This window comes from Colletes latitarsis, chromosome 7, assembly GCF_051014445.1.
Source record: "Colletes latitarsis isolate SP2378_abdomen chromosome 7, iyColLati1, whole genome shotgun sequence".
Lineage (NCBI taxonomy): Eukaryota > Metazoa > Arthropoda > Insecta > Hymenoptera > Colletidae > Colletes > Colletes latitarsis.
In genome coordinates this window covers 14,274,964-14,299,707 of record NC_135140.1, presented here as the reverse complement: position 1 = coordinate 14,299,707, position 24,744 = coordinate 14,274,964, and the positions used below count along the sequence as shown (strand labels likewise).

Below are 24,744 nucleotides of genomic sequence, written 5' to 3'. Positions count from 1 at the left end.
ACCCTTGTAATTAAGCGCTGAGATTGCTTCGAATCTAATATTGCATCTGAATTCATTAATTAATGTTGGAGTGCTTGCGAAAAGACGAGAAAACCAAGGTCCGTCTAGATGACGGATAACCGGAAACTACAATGTACCGTACTTCCGGCACAGTTTTACTCTATCGATCTCAACATTTGCGTATCGTGAAAATACTGGCTCCAAATTTTCGCGTGTTCGTTTCTTAACTAGATTTTTATATAAATTCGTCACACTATATAATAAACAAAGATACGTCAAAAGAAATCTACAAAATTACGAAAAACTACCGAGTTTATCTTTTTTGACTATTTTACAAAACTCAGAGGTACCTAGCAGAAGTAATAAAAAATTAATTGTTAAATTAATTTCAAACGACTTCGAACGACTTTCGTTCGAAACAATTTTTTATACGATATGTAGTGTAGAAAAGAAATTTTAATGAGAAAGTTAAATAACTCACCCAGTATGTGTTGCACGACGCGCCAAAGATTTAATGCGGTTTTCCGTTTGCTGAAAGAGGGTAGCATCATCCAAACTGGAGTGTTCGCATTGTTTTCGGTTCAGTGGAAATGCAAGAGGGCGCAGGATGGGGTCGGCTCTTATCGATTACTCCGTCTACCACGCCAAAGACGCTTTTCGTGTATCTTCGACGTAATCGAAAATTAGATTCTTGTATCAAAGAGCACTTTGAGGTGGACGGAGGTAGGGAGCAAGCTAATAAATTGAATCGAATATGTTAAAAGGAAAAAAGCGTACCGAACTTTTCGGGAAGAAGCCGACGATAGCAGGAACTCTTTCGCGAATGATTTCTATGGTTTTCGTGGCGAATAATTATATACATTGATTTATTTCTTCGTGAAACTATACAGAATGGTCCACAGCGAATCGGAGCTTATTCAAATAAGTTAGTTCAACCATCGAGGCCATCGGTTCGTGAAAATATATACGTGCATATATATTTCACGAACGCACCGGATTAAATTACGCCTGTCAAATGAGGGCATAGTTTGATATACATGCGAGTGAGTCACAGTCCGTCGATACATTCTCCCGAATGGATCCCATCGATCCATTCATAATGCAATGTCTGGTGAATGGCAGTTTAACTTGTATTCGAGACTAAACTCTGTTCCTTTGGAATCAATTGCTCTACGAAGCTTTAATTAAAAATCTATCCGCTTCTATTGTTTCCCGAGCGAGGAAATTCCAGCAACCTGTCGCGAAGATAAAAAAAAAAAAGAAATTGCACCACTGTCGATAAATACGAGGAATTCCTTCCACGTACGTCTCCCCGACCTTGAAACTAACATCAAGGCTATTGAAGTACAATAAAATATATCGATCGTTTCTGATATAAAGAGTGCAATCGTTGCTCTGTACTCCACGTAGTACGAATTGTTTATAAATTTCGGAGCTCCGTGCGACTAGCTCCCATCGGATTGATACTTCCGAGGCCTTCCCTAGGTCTTCTTCCATGAATAATACATTTCCAATGGTCGATTGACGCGCCAGAATTTATCGTTGACCTGTCTCAACGTTTGAGATCCACTGAGCACCACCAACTGACCCGGTGAAGGTGCTATATAGATACAGAAATTTAATAGCCTATCCGATTCCGACAACTCTGTATCCAGATCCAACGTTAACCTCATAGCCAAGTATTTACTTAAATGGTCCACTAGAAAAATAATCACGAACATTGTTATTTACGAACTTTTTTTTTTTTACCTAAATTCACGAAATCTGATCGAACGACTACCTGTTGCGTTTGCCGTGGTCTTAATATATCTAATGCTATTTTCTTTCAACGCCTTTATCAACGAATTGTCACCGGCCATTTCCGTGGGATGTGGTTTGAAAACAAGTTCGATTTCGTTAAGCATTAGCGGCTCGCTAGGACCCTCGCCTTCCGTATCTACCATGGAATCACCACCGCCGGTCTCGGCCTCTGCACTGGACGAGTCATTCTCTGAATTCTGTAAACTTTTCTGCCGTTTAGGTGGTTTAGGGATCTGATTTGCTGGATTTGGCGATGGCGTAGTAGAGTTTCTGGATGTTGTGCCTGAAGCATACAAACGATCAATTTCACTCACGTCGGATATAGTTGTCGAACTACTCTCTTGTTTAATGATGTTACCAGAAATGGCTGGGCTACTGGAAGGTTGGGAGACATTATTGGAATTTTGGGAATTACCCCCATTACTATTGTTTAGAGGTCCGGTTGCACTCTGAGAAGAGTCACTTTGATTCGCTGAATTAGCAGCATTTGGTGTGGCTGGTGCACTAGCGTTCTGAGAATTGGTGTAAGGTGTCGCGTTGCTTGCATTTTCAGACTCATTAGCGGTTTTCCTAGACCGTTGAGGACGATTCTGGCTTTGTAACTTAATTCCCTCTGTAATAGAATTTACTAGCGCAGCCTGCGAGTGCGATTTATTCAATTTTGCCAGAACCCTCTCTTGATGTGCCTCGTACTCATCACGACTTGGATATATCTTAGATATCAATAAGTCAAAATTAGGATCCGGTCTGAGGGATCTCTTAGATACCAATTTCTTTCTACACGTTGGGCATTCCTACAAACAGCATTAAAATTTTTTCGGTACCATTCTAACCTATAACGATACTAAAAACTTATCGAATACAATCGTTTATCGTCGATAAACTTTACTGCATTATCAGGACAGGCTTACAAGGAATACAAATTGAAACATCTGAACGACTAGACTAACTAAACGCAACAATGGAAACGCAAAAAACAATATATCGTACTACGTATAATTCGGTTTAAAAAGGGCGCTAAAATCGCAGTCTGACAGAGACTTGTATCCAGTACGGTTTCGTTTTTACATACTCGTTCGCAAAATCTAAATTTCCCATTTCAATAATTGTTGATTCGTCCCACAAACGTGTATATCCGTATTTTTGAGACAGCGCGATATATGTACATTTCAAATACGAAAAAAAGAACCAGTGGGTCAAAGTACTCGACACGTACACTGTTTACTTCTGGCGAAACAGAAAGGCTTTCAAAAAGTATCACACGACAAACACCAGCACGTAATTAGAAATCACTGTGCCATACGACAGTTTCGTTATAGTCACGTACCTTATTACCGCTTCGAAGTGCCGTAATGATACAATCGGAACAGAAGCGATGCAGACACTCCTTCGTAGTCATGGTCTTTTTGAGCATGTCTAAGCAAATGGGACACATTAGCTCACTGTGCAAACTCCGTGGACTAACCGCGATTTCGGTATTGTCGGTAATTGCATCTTGAGGAGTCCGATGAAGCTCGTATAACGATAATTCCCAGGATTTGTTCAGACCGACCTGTTCCGCGGAAGCCATCTTGACTACATACAAGCCGTCAGCTGAACACTGTACACAACCTTCGAGCACAGCTAGAGTCATCTCGCGACAAATGCAACAATTCCTAAACATACCGCGGCCAATAACAATAAACAAGATGAGTCAAAAAATAGACTATAATTTTAAAACATTTTAAAACCGTGGGACACATGTAAGAAACATTGTGCAATCGTAAGAATAACAGAGAAACAGCATTCTTAAATTGCGTATTTTGCATACGATACCGAACTTTCAACTTATACTTTAAGAATGAGAACTCGATTACGTCTGCACATATATTATATTATTTACATGGTCATTATTTACATTGTCATAAAATCCTTTATCACTTAATGATATTTCTACATCTGAGCTCCATCGACAGAAACGCTCTCATGTTGGGATCTTGTATTTTTTCTATAATCAGTTTTTGCAGGTCCACGTCGCTTTTTTCGAGGGTGGAGCTTAATTTCTCCGCGTATTGAATCCACACACAATTCGCGCAACCGGACATGCAACAATTCGTGGGTTCTGTCATATCGTCTATCGAAAGCAAATCCTCCGTTTCTTTTTTTTCAATGTTGTTTTCCTCGGACGACATTTGTTGCGTGCCATGAACACATTGTCTATACGTGGAATATATGTGTCGACAATTACACGGTTGTTTTTTTGTAATTAAGGACAATCGCACTAGATTCATCACAGTTCCCTCGGTAGATACACCTAATTGTAAATAAACGATGATTAACCTGTGGTCACGTTGCTGAGTTATTTGTACGATTAGTATTCGCGATATACAAGGTATTTCAAAACAATGAATAATCGAACGAATGCACAGCTTATTGACACAAATGTTTCACAAAATGAATGACATTGTCCTCTAACCTCTTTGGCCACTGCAAATCTATTGCAAATATGCCTCGGTACGTCATAAACAAAACAAATTTTAGATGCATCTACATTGAAACGATGTATATAATATGTATAGCAATCTTTATTTTGAGATTCGCGTATGCATTTCGGTTAGAGCGGGTCAGAAATGGACAAAATTTTTATCTAAATAAAATCGTTGAAACCTGATGAAAAATAAATTGTTTATAATATTCTTTGACCGATTTTATTTGATTCTTATTTTGTTTTGACCATGTGACACCTAATATCCATTTCAGCAGATAACATTATCGACCACGTGTATGTCACTGTTTATTGAAGTAAAATGGGTCGGAAAATTCCTGGAAAAAAGCATCGGGGTGTGAAAGATCCTTTTAAACAGCAAGCGAAACGACAAATAGAGTGAGTCCGATGTTAAATAAGTTTTAACCTCGAGTTATTTACATAAATTAGAAACCTGCGTTTTATAGGTTAGAAACAAAAATAAATGCACCGCCGAAAGACGCGGACGAACAAACAATACCGAAGAGTTTGGAACGTTTAATAAAACTAAAAGAGGCAGTGAAGTTGGGAAAAATAAAGAAGATAAAGAAACGAAAAAAGAAAAAGGATAAACTAATATCCGTCGGCGGTCAGTATTCGAAATCTTTGCATCCAAACGCGAAACCAGACAAGGTTGTTCCGTTGTTTCAACAGAGGCCCGGAGAAACCACGCAACGATTTTTGCATCGAGTCCAGAAAGAGACGCATGCTTTTCTTAAGGAAACTGAGTTCGAGAAAAAGTACGACGTTCAGGTGACTCGAAATCCGGAAACAGGAAAGATAGAGGGACTCACAAAATGCAATTTGACCGAATTGGATATAATCGATAGATTAAGAGCAAAACATAAAAATATTAAAAAGAAGAAGAAAAAAGATAACGATGAGATCAAGTTGACAAAAAGCCAGAAGAAAAAAGAGAAGTTACAGTTAAAGAAAGAGAAAAAAAAGGCGGAAGGTACAGATGAGTTTGAAAATTTCAAAGATCAAGTAAAATTCGGCGAAGTTAATCATGAACCGCCTCGATTAAAAATTAGACCAAAGGCAGTTGGCTCTACAAGTGGCTTGAAGGTGTATATCCATAAATATATGTATTTTCTTGTCCTTTAGTGTGTATAAATAAATAAAAATTCTTTTTTTTGCTATAGTCTGGCAAGAAGGATCTTCTGCTACATTCGTTGTTAAGGAAAAACGCGACACCGAAAACAGATTTTAAAAAGGCAGTTTCCGTAAATAGATCGGGCAAACGTAAAAATTTGCCAGTTGGAGAAAGAAGGCAGCTGGAAAAAGATCAAAATGATGTTGTAGTAGCATACAGGAAAATGAAAGTACAGCGTTCTACCGGCTCTAACAATTAGGGTATGTACATACCTTGTCCCTTCAACACTGATGTTAAAAATTATTTTCTTGTAATTGTGAAGTTGAATATTTTTATTTAATAAAATGTACAAGATTTTCATCATAGGAAATTGTATGTATTTTTGAAACTAAACGTCAGGTTTTTTTACCGTATAATTATAGAGTTAACGCAAAAATAAATATATAGTACAGAATTTTATAGAATTTTCTGTGCAATATAAATATGTACCACTAGATGTCTTTGGATAAAGATTAATAGTAGAAACTCGGTACGAATAATAAAAAGAAAATAAAAAAATTTTAACAGTTTTTGTATCAGGTTCATTCAAATTGTTAGCACAAGTGCAATATACTTTAGACATAATTTAGTTTTTAAAGCTATTCGTTTAATACCTTTATCCTGTAGTCCACACAAATGGTTCCAACCTTTCTTCTATAGGTAAAAGATTATTTAGTGTTTCTAGACTCTCCAAAGTTTTATTTAGAAGAGAATGACATTTAGTCAGTTGTTTGCTAAGCTCGTGTACTTTGTTCAGTTGTTCTGCAAATTTGGCAAACTTCTTTTGCCTTTCCAATGCCAAATTAAGGATCTTTGTGACTTCTGGTTCAATATTGATACACAGTGCAGCTTGTTCCCCAGCAATCATTTGAGCATTAGTATTGAGGTGATGCTGATAGCGCGCGCATAAATTGAACAAACCGATTGGATCTAATCTTTCCAGGACTTCCGGATCCCTCACCCCTGGAGGTAAATTGAGAGTACCACGCATGATAGGTAAAAACATTGGAATGCTTTGGAGTTTAACCAAATCAGGATCTTTATCGGTTGTGGGATCTGCAGCAGCCGGTTTTACTACCACTATGTTGTGAATTTTATCAGAGGTAGTTTTTCTGTGATTAATAATTGCATATTGATTATATAAAGAAAATAAATTATTGGTAAAGATAAAAAGACAACATGTGTGTATTACCTATGACTGCTAGTATTTAAGCTATTTTTACGTCTAGATATATCTTGTGCACCCAAACTTTTGCCTCTATACAATTGTGATTGTTTGTTAGTCATTTTCGGTGAATCGCCGATTGGTCTATTTACCGTATACGATATATAAGGTAGATCAGAGTCCGAACAAATGCTAGCACCAGGACTCGTGCATCTTGGTGGCGTGTCCTCTGGTACTCTTTCGCGATTTGGTACACTTTTGCCACGCCGTAATGGCATTGTTCTTATCCTACTGGCATTTGCATTTTGCGTACCGCCCTGTGAACTTTGTTCCGATCCCATTTTGTTAATTTTTTTTTTTCGAAAATTCTGATACCTTTTCCGCAAGATTTACATAAAATATATACACAAGTTTAACTCCGTTGGAAGTACAGATAAACCAATTTGTGTTACAACGAGAAATATTAACACCATTGAAAAATTTCGTACAATTCTATGGTTAATTTTACGACTGTTTTACAATAAATATAGTCGTGACAATAACCGTCATGTTAGATTCAAGGCAAACTGACGTTGCCTCTTTGTGCAGAACGTCTTAACTGACGGTTCCTTCATTTCTATTCATTCTGCAATTAAAGGAATTTAGGATAATCGATAACATCAAAGCAAGCTGTTTTTATGTGTTATGGTACTTGCTTTCTTCCTCGATCACGTCACAACAATGTAGCTCAAATCCTAATTACATCAGCGTGCCAATCATCCAATAATGGGGCTTTTTACGAAATCGGTGTCTCGTTTCTGTTGTCAAGAATTCATCTTTTTCTTTTCGTCTTTGATTGTTCACGGTGGTAGATCGTATTCATGTGTCGCAGCTGTTCCCACGATGGAGACACCATCTATTGAAGCCAATTTCGAACTTTGACGTACACGTTTTCGCTCGATAACGTGAAAAATATAAGGTATATTGTACACGTCCCCAAAGGGGAGTTCCCTGATTGAGTGTTTTCCTCGATCTGATCCACGGAAGACCCCCACCTTTGACAAAATCGAAACGCTGGTACAGAAATCTTGCACCGCGCAACAGTTCCTTTTTTGAAAAATCAATCGAGATATGTTTAAATATCACTAAAGACTATAATATATAAAAAATTAAAAAGTAATACAATACGATATGATTAATAAAAGAAACAATGAACAAATATTTTACGCTTCACGAGATTCGAACATGGGACAAAGTATTATTAATTTTTTACGTTTATCACATTATCATACTTGTGTGAAATATAAGTATAGGGTCATCGGTATTATAATGATCTCAAAAAATATAAAGAAACAAACTATAATTTATCGAAAATTAAACACGTATGCGTTATAGATAATATGGTATATTTTTCCAAGTTTTATTGGTATCATTACATACAGATTTCCTATACGTTTTGTCCAATTATGTAACTTTCATCGCCTTATATACTCTTCGTTAATATAAAACACGTATATAAACATAGATTGAGTGTATTGGTGTTTACAATAATGTATAGTTAAAAAAAGTCACACACCATGTCGTTATTTTAATATACCTACGCTTATGCGAAGACATCGTTTCTTAAAATGAGTGATACACAATTCTTTTATTTAGTGTGCTCTACTACGTACAAGTTTTGCAGTGTTATATACTTTTGTATTTAAACGTTTGTAAATCATACCTTAGTATTTAACAATAACTCGAAGTAAAGTACAATATTGTTATTAGACAAACTGAAAACTCGATTCAAATTCGATCGAATCGAACAAGTAAAAATTGGTAATCGAAGTTAATAGTTTTACACTTGTTGATTAATTATACCAATTGTTCGTATCAATAGCAAGGGTGGGCGGATATCCGAAATCTCGGGTTCGAATGGACCCAGAGTTGGTTAAATTTTATACATATGAATTATGAATTCATAGCAAATCGCAAAATTATTTCAACTTACGCATTTTGATATTTTCACAATCTTCATACACGTTTGTTATAAACTTACAAAAACTTATAAATTTACACATTTTCAAAACTTCCTCGTCATACGTTTGTTAAATATTTATAAAATTTGTGAATTTATAAACTCTTATAACATGTTCGTACATTTGTTATAAAAGTATAAAGTTTCTCGATTCGAAAACTAAATTTATGTAAATTTATGAGTTGTATATATTTACGAGGAACATGTATACTTCTGTGAATTTTTAAATTTCATAATTTAAAATTAATTCGTAGTTTGCTATGAATCTAAAGTTTTCACATAAAATATGTAATACAAAGGTACGGGCACGGATATAAATGGTGTTTATAAATGTAGATGAGCAGTGTTTCGAATCAGAACAAGATAAAGAAGCTTTAAATAAAGTTTCTTCTTAAAGTTTTGGGTTGTTCAAATACGTTCGATTTCTTCCGAATCCGTGATTTCGATTAATCGCATGCCCTTAATTATCAGTAATTGAAATTAAATGCCATGGCGGTAACAAGTTGGTGCAGACTAATAATCGTTCATAAAAAAATTGATTTCAATTTACAGAAACTGTGATTCGATGAATCGTTGCGAAATTACGAAGGCTATGCGTTACTTGTAAGTAAAGTAAATGTAATTAGAATAATTTTATGAAATCATAAGGTCACTGTAAAATTTCACGTATATTTAATAGCGAAAATTGAAAAACCTTTGTACAAAAGTTAAGTAGACATTTAATATAAATAAGAGAACACCTATATGCAGAAAATAGAAAAGTTAGACACTGCAGTTTTATAGGGAATGTACAAACGTTCTATTAAAGTTGAACCGATATAAACTGAAGAAATTGGCACACCTTACGGTACATATTCATTCTATGTATCGTATGTGCAAGTACACGTGCGAATATGTACGCGTAATATATTAAATTATCCATCATGTTTATGTGCGTAACTTTTCTTTTCTTGGAAAATTCATTTCCGCCTTTAGAAGAAGACTGTATAAATCCGCTACGCGAAACGAGAATGTACGATTTTTCATCATTATACAATTATTCCGTTTGCGTGCAAAACATTTTCGCGAAATTTTTTGTACGATGAGATTATAAAATTTATGGCTTTTTTCGACACAAGAAAAAATTCTTAATCAGTTTTTTTTTTTTTAATTATAAAGAGGAATATCTTTGTTTTCAAAGAAACTGTACGCCTCGATAATCAATAAATGTAATCAATTTGTATGAAATTTTAATACACGATTCTATTTACAGAGAAAAATTTTAAAGAACATCGTACGATCAGACTTTTCTGTACATAAAATTGTACGCAATTCGTTTGCGCGATCATTTTTCTCTGCAAGAATCCTGTGTTTCGACAGGCAACAATTGCCCCCATTTACATACATGTACAAGTGTCTTATATAGGACAACTCTTCAGCAGTCGTGACAATTAACATATCACGATTAGTATGTCACATATGTATTTATAAATATATATTGAGCATGTTACATAAGTATTTATAAATATACACATTAGAAATAATAGTTGAAAGTAAAGAAAGTGAACTTAAAAGTTCTACGAAATAGTTAAATTTATTATGGCTTTAGAATAACGTTATTCTTTTTCCAAAATCTACAGAATTAATACGTTCTTTTCAACAATGCGACTGCTGGGAAGTTGATCGTATGTTTTAATAATAAGTGTGTACTTTCAAAAGTTTTGTCACTTAAATGATCATGTTCATATACGTCGACATAGTAACTTAAAAATTGAGTAAACTGTACTTCAGTATTACTCTTGTAAAAAAGGATTTACGTAGAATCGACACCGAGTGTATTATTTATAAATGAAGCACAAAGGTATATCGAACGAACGAGAGATTTTTTTGTTGCCAATTTTTCTGTAATTCGAGAGCGTTTTTATTAACTTTGGTAATAGATGGCGTATAAGTATGTAAGATGGTATTGTTTAATGACATTTTTTTTAGCACATTTTATGCAATTTAATAATAAACAGTTTCCAATATTTGAAAATATTGGATAATTTCATTTCCATTCAATTCCTTCTGACGAAACATCCACCGTACGATTTTGTGCTTAACAGTTTGTGGAATTATTGTCAGCTAGAAAATAAGTACAGTTACCAATATTGTAAAAAAAATTATGTAATAAAAATTAAAGTATCTTCCAGTACATTAAGAATGGTTTGTATCTGTTGCAAATTTGCAATCGCATTATATTTAATTGTTGCTCAGCAAAGCACGATGCTGGTGAAATCGAAATTTGAATATAAGTTAAATTATTTCATTGAAATATTTGATAATATCTTGGAATCAGTTTCAAGTATTTAGCGGTAAAACTATCTAAAATCTTATTAAAATTATGCTGTTAATAAACATGATCGTGCAAACATACTATTTGCAAAGTACGCGTTTGTTGGCTACTAACTTTTACTTATCAAAATTTCATGTAGCCGTTTGATCGTGTACAAAATAATTACCTAAATGATTTAGGTAAATATATATTTAATATTAATCACTTTGTTAATTATTGAGCAATTAATTATAATGTACTATTCTCTAGATACGTACAAACGTATGTAGTGTTTCCTGATGGAAATGATAATAAATTAAACGTATTAGTAACATTATTACTATTTATATGTTTCGTAATCAATAACTTATTGTTCCCTTGATGCGACGATGGCAGGGTTAAAACTGTTTCGATAAAAGTAATGATAAATGCAACACTAGTCGTAGATGACTATACATTTTTGTAGAATATGAAATCAATGGTTGAGAATTTCATTTTACATGCAGAGTGTTTCGTAATTCATGATACAAATTAGGTCATCGTTATTCTCGATTTTTGTTTTATTTCTATATCTGACTCAATTTACACTATGAATTATGGAACAATTTGTTGCATCAGCGATTCCTAATTTGTGATAAATATCTGGGGGTTCGCGAAATTGCACATAAAAATTTGAAATATTTCAGTGAAGAATAGAAAATAAAATAGAAAAATCTAAAACGAGTGTTTTAATGATAATTGAACATAATTTCAGAAACATTCAGGTTTAAATAGAGTATGTGTGTATTACGTAGCCGCAATTTTTTATTAATGGATTTGATAATGTTTCTAAAAATTTTGATTTCCTTTGATTTTTAGAACTTTTCTGACATTCGAAATACAAATTATCGTCTCTTTGTATTAAATTCAATGTAAAACAGTCGAATATAAATCTGCGTATATTCAAAGATTCTATAATACGCTTTTGTAATTTAAAAAGGAAACCTACTAAATTCCGAGTTATTTTCAAACCCTGCTTATATATTGGCAGGCACTTTAATCGATTTAATGTAATGCAGTAAGTAAACGTTTGAAAGGACACATTTATTAAATTAACTCCTTAATTCATCGATACCTTAAAGCTTCATTTGGCACATGTGATTACAATGTTACTTAATACGAAAAAATTGATGTGGCGCTTGTCACTCAGTTTGTTGCCTTTATACTGCGACATCTTCTATTTGTAATAGCGCTTGTTTGGTTCGCCATGTCTAATAACACTTAAAACACTCATTTACAATCTGGGCTACTATTTAAAATGTACATCGAGTGCGTTATTTTTTTTTTGTTAATAAAACGCACAAAAAATGCTTGTCATTACTTTTCTTTAGACTTCGAATAGATTTCTTTTTGTGCGGTGTAGCTTTATAGACTGTTCACGGGACCGAGTCAGTTTGTTATTCTCTATAGACAATAAGGAATTGTTATCATTTTATTCACGAAAGAAACGATAACGATATCAAACTCCTGAAGAAATCGAATTATTCTACTTCTAATTTATACTTGACAAATAAGTAATATTTTTATCAGAAGGTTTCATGTCGACGATTCTATGATCGAATAGATTCACACAGTATTGCAGTAGCAAATAATTTGAAAATGGTAAATTTATATTTGTTATTTCAACATCTTGCAATTTGCTTAATTCATCTGAAATTTGATTATGAGTAAATTGTTTATCCAATTGATTCGTGAATTGTTCCACGTTTTAGTTAGTTATTAGCCCTTCGATGATTTCAGCTGACTTTATCCCGCGAACTGGGGAAAGACGTTCATTTCACGGTAAAACAACGCGATCTCATACTGTCGCACAATTACCGTCGCAGTCGAACCATGATAATTCAGTACGGTTCAGAACGTTTTGAATATCTTTCCCTTTTTTTTTTTAAATCTTTCCTTTGTACGGTTCAGAAGTATATTTATAAAGGTTATTTTCATGGCAGTATTCGTGTTGCATTGCCTCAAATATGAAAATCCGAGCTGTCGTAATTGCAAATTTTTTTTTTCTTTTTTTTTTCAGAACTTCTATCGATCCCTCCGGCGATTTAGAATAAAAATTCCTTTTGCTTTTAAGTTGCTCTCGTCAGTCATCATTAAGTTTCATCTCAGCGACGTAAAAATAAATATCTATTATTATTCGTCGAACACAATCATATACGTATTCGTGTAGTCGCGTTCATTTAAAAAAAAAAAAAAAATAAAATTAATTTCAAATCGAAAGAATGATGTTGATAATTTAATAATATATAGTATGTAACACGATATATGGGATTCGATTCGTAGATTTAATTTGTTACGTTAAAATAGTAAAATCGCTTCGTATAAACGTGTGTCCGATTTCGTCTTGTGTCCAATGTGTATAGCGAGCTTTGTGCTCTGTTAATACTTCTGTACAGATGAAATCATTATACTTAGTAATACTTTTTGATGTAGTAACAACTTCACAGGTTTTGCACATCAAATTCACACATTTGCAAATTAAATTCATTCTTTTGTTTTGGAGTACGTGGTCTTGTTGATCAGATAATGGATAGTTTATTTTTTCTATCACCATATGGTTTTTTGAGGTTTCTCAAAAATCAAATTCTGCAGTGATTACGATAAAATCTGCTCTCTTGTTTGGTCCAAAATGGAGGCAGCTCCAGTATCATAATAAAATAAACGGGATATAGATTTCAAACTCAGTGTAAAAATTTCTTCAAGGAGTTTCTTAAAGAGGTATTCGATTAAATCAAATTAAACAGTGATTTTACATGATCCCCTCTTCGTTGTTTTACTGGAACAAATTCGCATCTCCTTATTACAGCAGACCCTTCAATTTAAATTTCGAGCTGACAGAAACGGTAGAGCTGGAATATCTAGAACTATTATATTCCTGAAACACGAAGTTATAACTTGAAAACAGCGCGAAACCAGGCACTCGTTCATAGGAACTTGTTGTGTATCGTTTCGATCAGATGCCCATGCCTGAATTAGTTCCCACATATTATGTTACACCCTGTACAAAGTGCACGTATCATGCGTAAAATGTGTTTTATCAAGTTTTTCTTTTTTTCTTTTCCTTTTTTTTTCTTTTTTTTTAAATTGAATTGTTTTTTAAATTGTGTTGTTTAAACACTCCAGTCCTGTTTCTGCTATGCCACTTACACTTCAGGATTCTCACGTAGGTTCTTCGGAAAGCCGCGTTACAGAGAGCATAACACATCGGATTCACAGTACTGTTAATATAACAAAGGTAATAGAAAAAGTCCCAGAGTTCCTGTGGAATGTACCACGAGCATTGCGTGATCGATTTTATCAGGACAAGAATGTTGTACGGCGTCCAAGTGATGATGAACGCCAACAAGATGGCTGACAAAGTCTTTGCGGCTTTTCGTTCACTTTTCTTGTCCTGGATCTTATTTTTTTTCTTGTCCGCGGTCTTGCTCGCCGTTTCCTTACTTGCTAGTGGTTTCGGTATGTACTTCGTGTTCAATGGTATTCTTATGTCAGGCATTTGCGACGGCCTCCTGATTATCGAGGGCGGGCTCGACAGCGTGCTCTCGAGCCGAAATATTTTACCGTTCTTCTCGTCAACGTCCTCGATCATGCTGTGAAGCTGGCAGGGCACAGTGTCGTCGTGATACATTTTTATGCTTAGCCCCTCTGTGTATTTCCCTATACCGCTGCTGTCTCTTTTCGGTAGCTGAATTAGAATTGTGTAGACCTACGACGAAATTTTAATTACACCAACAAACTACGAAACAAACGCAACGGTTATATTTAAATTCTCTCGAACAACTTCGAGAGAAGTTCCTGAACGCGCAGGAAAAACATCACTGGGTAGAGGCGTCACTGTCGTCCGAAGGTTAATTTTATTTTATCGAACGAGAATAAAAATGCTAAGGTACGTTTGGTATACGAATGAAACGTGATGGCCAAGCATGGGCTACCGGGCCGCCATTTGTAAAGTTCTGATGCAGATGATTCAGGCTCAACGGAAGTAAACGAACGATTCTCAAAAAGCATAGAATAATAACAAAAAATATTTTCACAATAATAAAACACACAACAGATTCAATAGCATGCAAACAGCCTCAGAAATTTTTTAAAATACGAACGTACAGAATCGCTGGAGATACTTGTTGTTGACAATTCACCGATTTTCTCAGACTTTCTGTATTCGTGGTTGTCGGCGATACTGATGCTTTTGTCAGTAGTTAGTGTTGTAGATTGAATTCCGCTTATGGAAGCAGATCGTGACACCGTACCAGTAAGAGGAGTTTCTGCTGATAATGGCGTTATAGCTTCGTCATAGCCTTGTCCTGTACGACTGCTCTCTGCGCCTTCAATATCGTCTTCGTCGTCGTCGTCATCGTCGTCGTCGTCGTCGTCGTCGTCACGACCACTCAGCCACCATGCAATGCACCACATTTTAAGCCACATCCATGAGAAGGGTCTGTATTTCTGTGAACAATTTTAAAGAGAAATTTGTTCATCAAGACGTGTATCCATAAATATCGTTCCGAATACTTACTGTTTTATATTGAGGATAATGTTTCTCAAGATACGAGGCTGCGATATGTGTCGTATTCATGTCATCGGCTGTGCTGGACTCGCTTCTGGGCCTTTTGCAGTCGTCCATATTTAATGCGCTATTAGGAAAGGAACAAACGTACAAATCGATAACAATTTAAATTCTCATTTTACGTTAAAAATATTTGAAAAACCACCTAGATGCGTCTCGTCTGCTGGCCTCTGGCTTTCCTGCCTGTAAATACGGTAAAATCTTCTGGCGATTCGTGGTCTTTTTCCATATCCTCCAGTATAGAATACACATCACAGAAACAGGGACATAAAATGCGGCAATTGCAGTAACAAATGTGATGTAATGATTTGTCTCGATGAATTGTATGTAGCAAGCATTATCGGGTACTGTTCTTTGTCCCTCGATATATGGCCAAGCATAAATCCATGGTGGCCACAGTAGTAACGATATTCCCCATGCAGAAGCTAGAATAAAAATTATCCATTCATTCTTCGCTCCGTTTCAACGTTTTTCTATATTTGGTACAGTAGAGTTCCGATTATCCGGAATGTCCGACTGTTCTTCGATAAATGTTACGGATTTTATTTTTTATTAACAAATTGTATTACTACACTACCCATGGTTGTGTTTATTAAAAATGAAAAACGAATTTTTAAAAAAAATCGACAGTAAGTAGGTGCAGACATTTTTCGACGAAATTAAACAATTTCAAATCGTTCTGAAAAAATTATTTTCGGTTGCAGGGGTCAATTACAATCATTTTTGGTCAACATACATACCTCCGAAATCCTACTCAGTTTCGAGAAAAAAATTCGAGTAGGTGTGAAATTTTTTGACAAAATTAAAAAATTTCAAATCGTTCTAAAAAAATTATTTTTCGTTGCAGGGGTCAATTACAAGCATTTTTGGTGAGTAGACATACCCCCAAATTCCTACGCACTTTCGAGAGAAAAATTCGTTACCGAAAATATAATGGCTAGAAATGGTTCCCCGCATGCGTATGTTTAAAAAATCATAACTCCTGGACGTATTGGAGGATTTTAATGTTTCAAAATGCAAATAACGCGTATTTTGACGAAGAATATTTAGAAATTCTAAGAATGTTCGAGAAGTTGTTCTTTGACACCGTATAGAGAGAAAGTGTCTATAAAAATGGTGCGATTCCTCAACCTCCTCGACCCATTCCCGAGTATGCCGGATAATCGGAATTTTACTGTATAAAGAACCAGTTTACCGATCATAATAGCTGCCTTGGAAGTTGTTCTCTTGACACGATAGGAAAGAGGCCGCATTATGGAGAAATATCTGTCGAAACTGATGATAAGTAGATTTAAAACCGATGCGTTGCTTGCCAAATAATCTAACGCTAACCATGTGTCGCAGACATGCGATCCCAATGGCCAATAACCAAGCACAGTGTATACTGTGAAAAGGGGCATTGAAATTAGACCGATTGCAAAATCTGCAACTGCTAAACTGAACAAGAAGTAATTGGAGGTAGTTTGCAACTGTTTGTCGATTTTGAACGAAATCATCACCATGACGTTTCCAACGACTGTCGTCACGCTGAGAATAACTGCAACAATCACAATAAGCACGCACTCCCATAGTCCGTAAGAATGTGGTTCTCCACCACAGTCAAGACCATTGGTCGCATTGTAACTCTCGTTTCCGGAAAAATCCACAATTGAAGTTACATTCATGTCTGAAGAGTTCACCTTCTCGAAACAATGTTTTTATTCGTCCTGAATTTTGTTCCCTTCCAAAAACTCAAATGAACCTTCCCGTTTCTTCGCTTCTGTTCTCCTTTAATACTCTCGATTAAAAACTTCGCCTTTAGTTTTCAATGGTCTTGTTTTAACCCATTTTCATTTTAACTATCGATTCTTCTATTACGTCGGCATTTACCATTCTTATTTTTCTTCGAACCACGTTCGCGTTTTAGTAAAATGCGTCCGTTTGTTGAGATCGTATAATTCTCCTGTTACTTAAAACAATCTGTTTTACATACAAAAGTTTCTTATTTATCTTTCATTTTTTATTTTTTTTTTTATCGTTTAGAATTCATTTGCTTCGCATTTAGACGTAACACTTCTAACTAATTTCCGTAAAAATTTTTCTTCCCATTTCTCGCTATTTAAAACGTTTCGCATTCGTCGTTGTAATAGAAATATTTTGCAACTATATCCACGTTTTTATTTCATTATTCGGGTATGTCTATATTTTGCTCGAAAGTATTTACTTGCGATTCGATGAGAATACTCTTAATGAAAGTTCTCCCCTTTATGATTCCCCTCTTCTGTCGCATTCGTTCTCTCTCTCCCTCCCTCTTCACTCTCCCCCTCTCTCTCTCCCTCTCTCTCTCTCTCTCTCACCCTTTCTCTCCAACTACTATTTCTTTTTCGCATATATTTAGAAATATTGTTATTCTTGTATGTATTTTTTTTTTTATGTGTCACGTATCGAGCCAAAGCATCCTCCTCTAAGTTTCAATCTCTTCGTGAACTGTTCTTCTTGTCCTTCATATGCAACCAACGTGGATACATGCGTACGAACGTACGCACACGCGATTATAAACTTGCTTTCTTGCGCACAAACTGCTACGGAAATTTATGTACGAACTTCTCATTTACGGAATTAAGGGATGCGTCAACTGTATAGCTTCCTCGATGTTTGTGTCGATGTTGCGCAATCTGTAAAAAAAAAAACATTTAATCCTTAATCTTAGTTCCAAACGTTAGCGTCTTGAATTATGGTACACGGTGGTATTAAAAAAATACTAGTATCCAGGTTAACGTTGCCACCATCAATGCGAATATGTCCTGGAATGTGCAAGCTACCGTTCTCAAATACGCCGGAATGTACTGGTGGATGGAGGGAAATCATTTTGTACATTTATGGTGACCCTGTAAATTGATGTTCGAAAATAAATAATAAATGTTTTGCAACCCCGGCGCCGGTATATAAACGTAATAAACATCGCGTAACTGTTCTTTCACGTTCGTATGCATCAGGTAGCCACAAATTGCAGATTTTATAAATTGGTAAACGCGAAAAACCTCGTCGTTTTGCCAACGAAATATTGCGAATAATATTTTTGAATGAAGAACGTGTATCGAATGGTAAATAGAGGCAATTACAAAATGGGGGAAGGCAAAATGTCCCTCCATCGACGCGACCAATAGGTGTCGATGTCTACGTTTTAGAAATAAAGTCAAGGAAGCCAAACATTCGTGTGGACATTACTCGTTGCTTTTGTGCGCCGAATTCATTCTTGATGTTACGTTCACGTGCTTTGATGCCTCGTATAACGCGGTTTATTATTAAGTGGCACGGTTGTACGTCAATAGCTTTGCATTAGTTCTCCTTATTCAAGCTATAAATAATTTTCCAATATTGTTTCATCCTCGCACGCATAAGCACCCGTAAACCGTGTCAAGCGATAGTTCTATTAAAATACATCTTTGCATATATTAAAAATATCATCCTAGGAAAGGATTAGTCTGCGGAAAACTGCCGCATAAAAGTTAGTGCCTTCGTCGAAATCGATTCTAATACAAACGAATATTAAAACGTAACATGTGAACACGTTTCGCGTTCTACTTGCAATGTTTGTAAGCTAATTACATATTACTTTATCAAAGGTATCGTTGGAAGAATTATCGTGTGGTCGAAAATAAACTTTACAAGCCGTTTTCTCAAAAAGGAAGACCAAGAGACTGCCGCCTTTGGCAAAATCGAAACGCAGGTAATGGCACAGAAATGTTTTCAATAACTGGTGCCATCGACAAAGGTTGAGTCCTCGGCATCTATTGCATTAACCGTATTGAAGCAGCGATCGCACACTCTCTAGAACAATGGCAGATATAGACGCCTCGTCGCCTGTATCGCGCGACGGAAGCCCTTTTTTTTTTTTTTTTTAAAAACGATGCTGCACTCAACGTTACACAGGTTTCAATTCAATTTTACTTACTTCTTGCAGATGTGCACTCTCTGCCATTTATAGTTGTTTACTGATAACATGTCGCTTTCTCTTTTATATCCGTGAACTTTGTTTCAGGATCGCGTAGTGTCGAGGCTTAATGAGCGCGACGCCATTTGCCACTGGCATGTTGAAATTAGTGATCACAGCAGCGATTCCAGTTCCATTATTCACCATTTCACACAACACGGTATTACGATATCTTTTCCATCGAATCTCAGACTGGCAGATATAATTACTGCGCATTAAAAACACGTGTAAAGTGTATAAATAACAATACATGGTATACGGATGTACATATATATATACATAGGATCCTGCATAAGATTGTTAAGTTTACATTTTTTAAAAATTAATAACAAAATGTAGAATCAAATTTATTCGCGTAAAGCTTCGTCGTCGAAACGATTGAATTGAAAGGTTTGTTGTGTCTGTCCAATACGCACTATTTCTACTAGCATCATACTTGTGTCGTATATTAGAAATAGACAAATTTCTAATAGTTAAAATTGTTAAACTATCACGATCACAGCCTGATAAATTAAAGATGAGACGCGAGTGCTATCTTTTTATTTAGGAAAGTAGCATAAGAGCGTTTATGGTCGACCAGTTGTAGTGGCCGAGCGCGTGGGTCGTTTACCTGAAACGGACCGCACTGTGGCTTTTAACAGTTCATTATGATCCAATTATAAAACGACCATCCTAGAAGTGACCTTATTTTATAACGGATGCTTTAAATAATGTGCTAATATTCTTCTTGTTTTATTTTTAATTACTTAATTCGACCCGAGATTTGTAAAACAACACGCTTATAATTTTCATATTTCAAACACGAGTTTTCAGGCGAAAAGAAAATATTTACAAAGCCTTAATAAATGAAGGAAAAGCAACTTTATGCAGTTGATAGTTTCAGAGATAAAAATTGATTTGCACAACATGTTTTCTCTCGGCCTCTTAACGAGCACACTCGAATTAACTCGAGCGAACGATACTGGCAGAAACGTGCACCCTTAAGTTAACTCGAGCAGCGTTGTATTTTATGTTACTATAATGTGCATGCTCGAATAAATACGGGCTATGAAAAATAATCTCAAGAAAGTCGTAATTGTTTTTAATTTTCCTATAATACCTCGTGTTTGTCAAATATCGTACATTTTTTAACAAAATTATGTCTTATCCTTGAGACCAAAAACGTGGACGTCGAAAACTAGAAAAAACGTTTTCATTTTTTGGACAACGGTATCGTAAGTGAGTGAAAATACTGTAAATGCAATTAAGAATCAGCACACTGTATGCACAATTAAAATTTAGTCGATTAATTATCGTCCACTAATTATATAATTTATTAAATAATACTGAAGGTTAATCAAAATGAATTGCAATTAAGGTTTTATCTATTACGGAAATGAAGGGTTCACGACGATTGACAGTTAAATTAATCGTTAATCACTCTGAACAAGTAGATAACGGTTAAATTAATCGTTATTCACTTGCAATCGTTGATTAATTAAATTACTGATCGACTCACGGTGAAGTCATGGCGAAAATATTGAACATTTTTTTTTACATATTTAACCGCTTAATAATCACTTTTTTGTGACAATAACAATGTAGTGTATAATAGTAAGTAGTTGATAATTTGTCGAATACACATGCGATTGAATATGATTTGGCTGGTGCGTCTGACCATTAATTACTTCTTCCACTTGCACTTAAATCTAACAATAAGTACTACTCTATTTAACGTATATCTGTAGGAAAACTGTTGTTAAATAAAATTGAAGGCACAAATAATAGAAAAAAAAGTTGAAATTATCACCATATTACATAGAATACCAGGATGTAGTGGCTGTGCTGACAATGATATCATAAAGTAGTTTCATACAGTAAAGATAATGATAGTGTCGTCAAATTAATATGCATAAAATAAAATTGTTCCACATTCCTTAAAACAGTATAACTGTAAAAAATATATGCAAACGTTTTCGTTAAATTTTATGCAAGTGTGCAAATAAATTATCATTTTCCAGAAAAGTACTATTATTGGTTTAATGTTGAATATGAAAATTATGATTGGGGAGTACATATAAATATCATACACAACATTTGATTAATAAGCTATAAAATATTTAAAAGTAATTAATTACATTACCGTAACAATAATTAAAATTTACTTACTTCGGGGTAAAATATGTTTACAATGTCTAGAATAAAATTAAGATTAGAGAATAAAGGCATGCAAATAACTCGTGCGTATAATGAATTCATAATGCAGAGTAAATTAAAAGTGTTCTTTATACGAATCAGGGCACATAAAATCTCAACGTATTAAAATGTTTGAAAGAACACAACATGCAGAATGAAACGTCTAAAAGGACAAATTAGAACATTAATCGCAAAATTAAATAATATTAAGTGCAATGTTATCACTGCAAACGATTTTGTAAGTTTGCAATGTCGGTCACCCGTGACCACCATAGCAGTCAACGTGCTATAATCGAACTCGCTAATCCGTTTTATTGACACAACATGGATTTCTCTTTGATGTATAAAACAGTCCATAATAATGAAAGTTATTATAATTAAAGCGTGGAAACAGAAACACAAATGACGAGAGATTTATATTGTACATTTCTATTAATACTAACAGTGATAATAATTGTTGTTATCACTGCTAGTATTATAATTATATCAATTATATTACACAACTCTCCTGTAAATCGATCGATTGTTCTAACTTATTTGTTTTTAAACAAATTATACCACGAACAAGGTATTAACTACAATGTATAAATTTAATAATAACGATCGCTATAAAGTGCAATCTTTTGAAACTATTTACCTTTTTCCATGTGTTCACGCATACCACATAACCACTTGGATAAAATTCATCGATTCCTTAATCGTACAATACATATTACATCTTGTTCCTTTTTCATGTTTTTCCTGCATCGAGGCATTTACTATAAAACGCAGGAAACAAAAACACTGAATTAAAGACACTAAAATACAACGTAGAATGTTTACTTATTTTAATATTAGAACTAGAACGGCGAACTATTAGGCGTGGTAGGAAACTAACTTATGGTAGGAAACTAATGATTAGGGTTGGGGTGAAACGCTAAAATAATTTCAATATTTTCGAATAAGAAACAGGGATTAACGAACGTTCTCATAGTACTTAACGAGCTTGGATTATACCAAAGTCTCGGGCGTTTAAAGGCGAAATATAAAATCTTCGAAATTGTCATCGAGCAATTTGGACGAAAACACAGCGTACCGATCGAACGATAATATTTACGATAAACCGGGTCAAAGTGGACAATGAAAATCCATAGAAAAATCGTCCGTGGCTTCTACGATGTTGTTAATATTAAAAATATCACTGGCAATCGACTAAAAGACGTAACTCGGTGTACACAAAGAATAAAAATCCGTATAAAGTTTTCAGTTGTTTCACCAAATTCAAGTCACTCGAAGACCAACGTTAAAAGCCGTAGGGATACGTAGAATAAACTGGATTCCAAATATCGCGTGCATCGGGTTACACAAAAATATTCTGAACCAATTATTGACCACTAAAGATTCCGAAGTTGAATAAGTACCGCCCTTTTCTCATCAATCATCAACGACACATTCTCGTCATTTTGATTCACTCGAATCCGAATCTAAACCCAAGGGGGACAACACAACAAGTAGACACACGGACCAAGGGAGGACGAACCGCGTGTATGTTATATAATGTACCCCGCGTACGTGTAGATGTGTGACAGAGTAAGTGAGCGAATAAGTGAGAAATAGAGAAATCGAGAGAAACACAAAATGAGAGAGAAAGAGAGAGAGTGTGTGTGTTATGTGTATATGAGAGAGAAATAGAGAGAGAAATAGAGAGAGAGAGAGAGAGAGAGAGAGAGAGAGAGAGAAAAGCAGAGTGAGGGAGAGAGGAGAACGCAAAGCAACGATGATTGCACGAAGGATGCGTTCGCGACGGAAGTACGAGGCACACTAAGGGCGTGGGCAACCAGAGCAAGGCCGGTGTGGAGTTCTGAGGGGAGGACCACATTGATTTTGATTTTCGAAGCGCGCGCATGAGTCTTCGCGTTCAGCTCTGCCCATTCATACGTATGGGACGTTGGTCCTTGGCTAGTAGATACTACATATTCTCTTGATCATTCACACTTAACATCAGAATTTGTTTGCAGACTGATTTACGCCCGATTCTCTTGAGAAAAATATATTGCACGCACAACGTCAGAACCGTCCCAACCGCAAAGAGAACAAGATTAACGCAGCACAGTTGCTTATTGTTTTTCACAATCGATACCGTGGTATCGGGGTACAATTTCCATCCTAAATCATAATAACATATAACAAGAAATGGATCCTAAGACTACATATGCGAAATTAGAAAATAATTTAACAACACGTACCGTTGTTACGATAGATTTATCGTAAATATCGGAAGTGACTTACGAAACATTTGATAGTTATTCAAATTAAATAATTGTAAATTTTAATAGAGAATGGGTCCGTCGTTTGCTTTTACAACGGCCCTGAGTCTGAGTTTGTGATTACTTGGTAAATTCAATTCTGATACACTGTCTTTTACGTTTTTAAGTATAATATTGGACTTACAAACTTTTGGGGGAAAACTGTTAAGCTTTCAGCGAGTTGAAACTCTCGTGAAAATTACCGGTGGTAGACACAGAAGTCCTTACGTGAAACATGCGGCCATCAAAGTCGCTGCAAAAATATACCGAAACAGAATCACAAAAGTATTCAAGCGCCCATTTTATTAAAAATAAAAATAATGTTTTTTGGAAAAATATACTTTGATCGGACGGATATCGCTGTATCTCTGAACGCCTAATTCAGAAACGAATACTAGACGTCCTACTGTAAAGTATGGCGGTGGTTTCGTGATATTATGGAGTTGTACAATTGTGAACAATAAAGGAAGTTTCCATAATTTTTATTTAGAAAATGAATTATTTAGTTTCTAAAAAATCCTTTACCATTTTGCAATCTGGAGCTTTGTTTTCAAGATGTCACCAGTCAAAATTCACAAATCCGACTTTCGGGCGCACTGTTTATATTTCAATCGGCTGAGCACGTGGTCACACATCACACACGTTCACACACGTATACTATTAATACTAATGCTCTGAATGCACCTCTGTGGAATTTAACATACTGCTATACAGGTTTAATGTTAAAACCTGATGCTATAATAATAACAGTTTCTGCTGCATCTAAAAAAATGAAGATTTGCACACTTTTATTTTTATCACGTCATTACT

The 24,744-nt window shown here is 35.1% G+C and overlaps 4 protein-coding genes across 11 annotated transcripts; 1 reads left to right on the top strand and 3 right to left on the bottom strand.

The window, feature by feature from the left end:
- Window positions 1–803: 803 nt before the first annotated feature.
- Sce (E3 ubiquitin-protein ligase Sce) lies at window positions 804–3,451 on the bottom strand. The gene is made up of 4 exons (XM_076768403.1): window positions 3,128–3,451; window positions 2,159–2,594; window positions 1,781–2,083; window positions 804–1,699 (listed from the first exon to the last, which is right to left on the bottom strand). Exons 1-4 carry the CDS (start codon window positions 3,431–3,433, stop codon window positions 1,482–1,484), a joined length of 1,263 nt encoding a protein of 420 aa, XP_076624518.1. The 5' UTR covers window positions 3,434–3,451; the 3' UTR covers window positions 804–1,481.
- Window positions 3,452–3,958: 507 nt separating this feature from the next.
- Borcs5 (BLOC-1 related complex subunit 5) lies at window positions 3,959–7,543 on the bottom strand. Of its 3 annotated transcripts, XM_076768411.1 has the most exons (4): window positions 7,299–7,543; window positions 6,631–7,228; window positions 6,053–6,550; window positions 3,959–4,093 (listed from the first exon to the last, which is right to left on the bottom strand). In XM_076768411.1, exons 2-3 carry the CDS (start codon window positions 6,942–6,944, stop codon window positions 6,055–6,057), a joined length of 810 nt encoding a protein of 269 aa, XP_076624526.1. In that variant the 5' UTR covers window positions 6,945–7,228; window positions 7,299–7,543; the 3' UTR covers window positions 3,959–4,093; window positions 6,053–6,054. The 3 variants fall into 3 exon arrangements, with proteins under 3 accessions (XP_076624526.1, XP_076624524.1, XP_076624527.1); XM_076768409.1 differs by lacking the exon at window positions 3,959–4,093 and having other exon boundaries at window positions 5,667–6,550; window positions 7,299–7,542; XM_076768412.1 differs by lacking the exon at window positions 3,959–4,093 and having other exon boundaries at window positions 5,667–6,550; window positions 6,631–7,219; window positions 7,299–7,542.
- LOC143343471 (coiled-coil domain-containing protein 137) lies at window positions 4,049–6,513 on the top strand. 5 transcript variants are annotated; one of them, XM_076768405.1, is made up of 5 exons: window positions 4,049–4,293; window positions 4,543–4,663; window positions 4,732–5,371; window positions 5,449–5,659; window positions 6,382–6,513. In XM_076768405.1, exons 2-4 carry the CDS (start codon window positions 4,587–4,589, stop codon window positions 5,656–5,658), a joined length of 927 nt encoding a protein of 308 aa, XP_076624520.1. In that variant the 5' UTR covers window positions 4,049–4,293; window positions 4,543–4,586; the 3' UTR covers window position 5,659; window positions 6,382–6,513. The 5 variants fall into 5 exon arrangements, with proteins under 5 accessions (XP_076624520.1, XP_076624521.1, XP_076624522.1 ...); XM_076768406.1 differs by having other exon boundaries at window positions 4,540–4,663; XM_076768407.1 differs by having other exon boundaries at window positions 4,075–4,171; window positions 4,540–4,663.
- Window positions 7,544–12,208: 4,665 nt separating the features above from the next.
- On the bottom strand, window positions 12,209–23,463 carry Machr-a (muscarinic Acetylcholine Receptor, A-type). Of its 2 annotated transcripts, none has more exons than XM_076769700.1 (7): window positions 22,287–23,463; window positions 19,436–19,682; window positions 16,697–18,155; window positions 15,647–15,926; window positions 15,451–15,541; window positions 15,039–15,380; window positions 12,209–14,640 (listed from the first exon to the last, which is right to left on the bottom strand). In XM_076769700.1, the coding sequence occupies exons 3-7, from the start codon at window positions 17,163–17,165 to the stop codon at window positions 14,014–14,016; spliced, it is 1,809 nt and encodes a 602-aa protein (XP_076625815.1). In that variant the 5' UTR covers window positions 17,166–18,155; window positions 19,436–19,682; window positions 22,287–23,463; the 3' UTR covers window positions 12,209–14,013. The 2 variants fall into 2 exon arrangements, with proteins under 2 accessions (XP_076625815.1, XP_076625814.1); XM_076769699.1 differs by having other exon boundaries at window positions 15,451–15,568; window positions 22,287–23,462.
- Window positions 23,464–24,744: the final 1,281 nt, after the last annotated feature.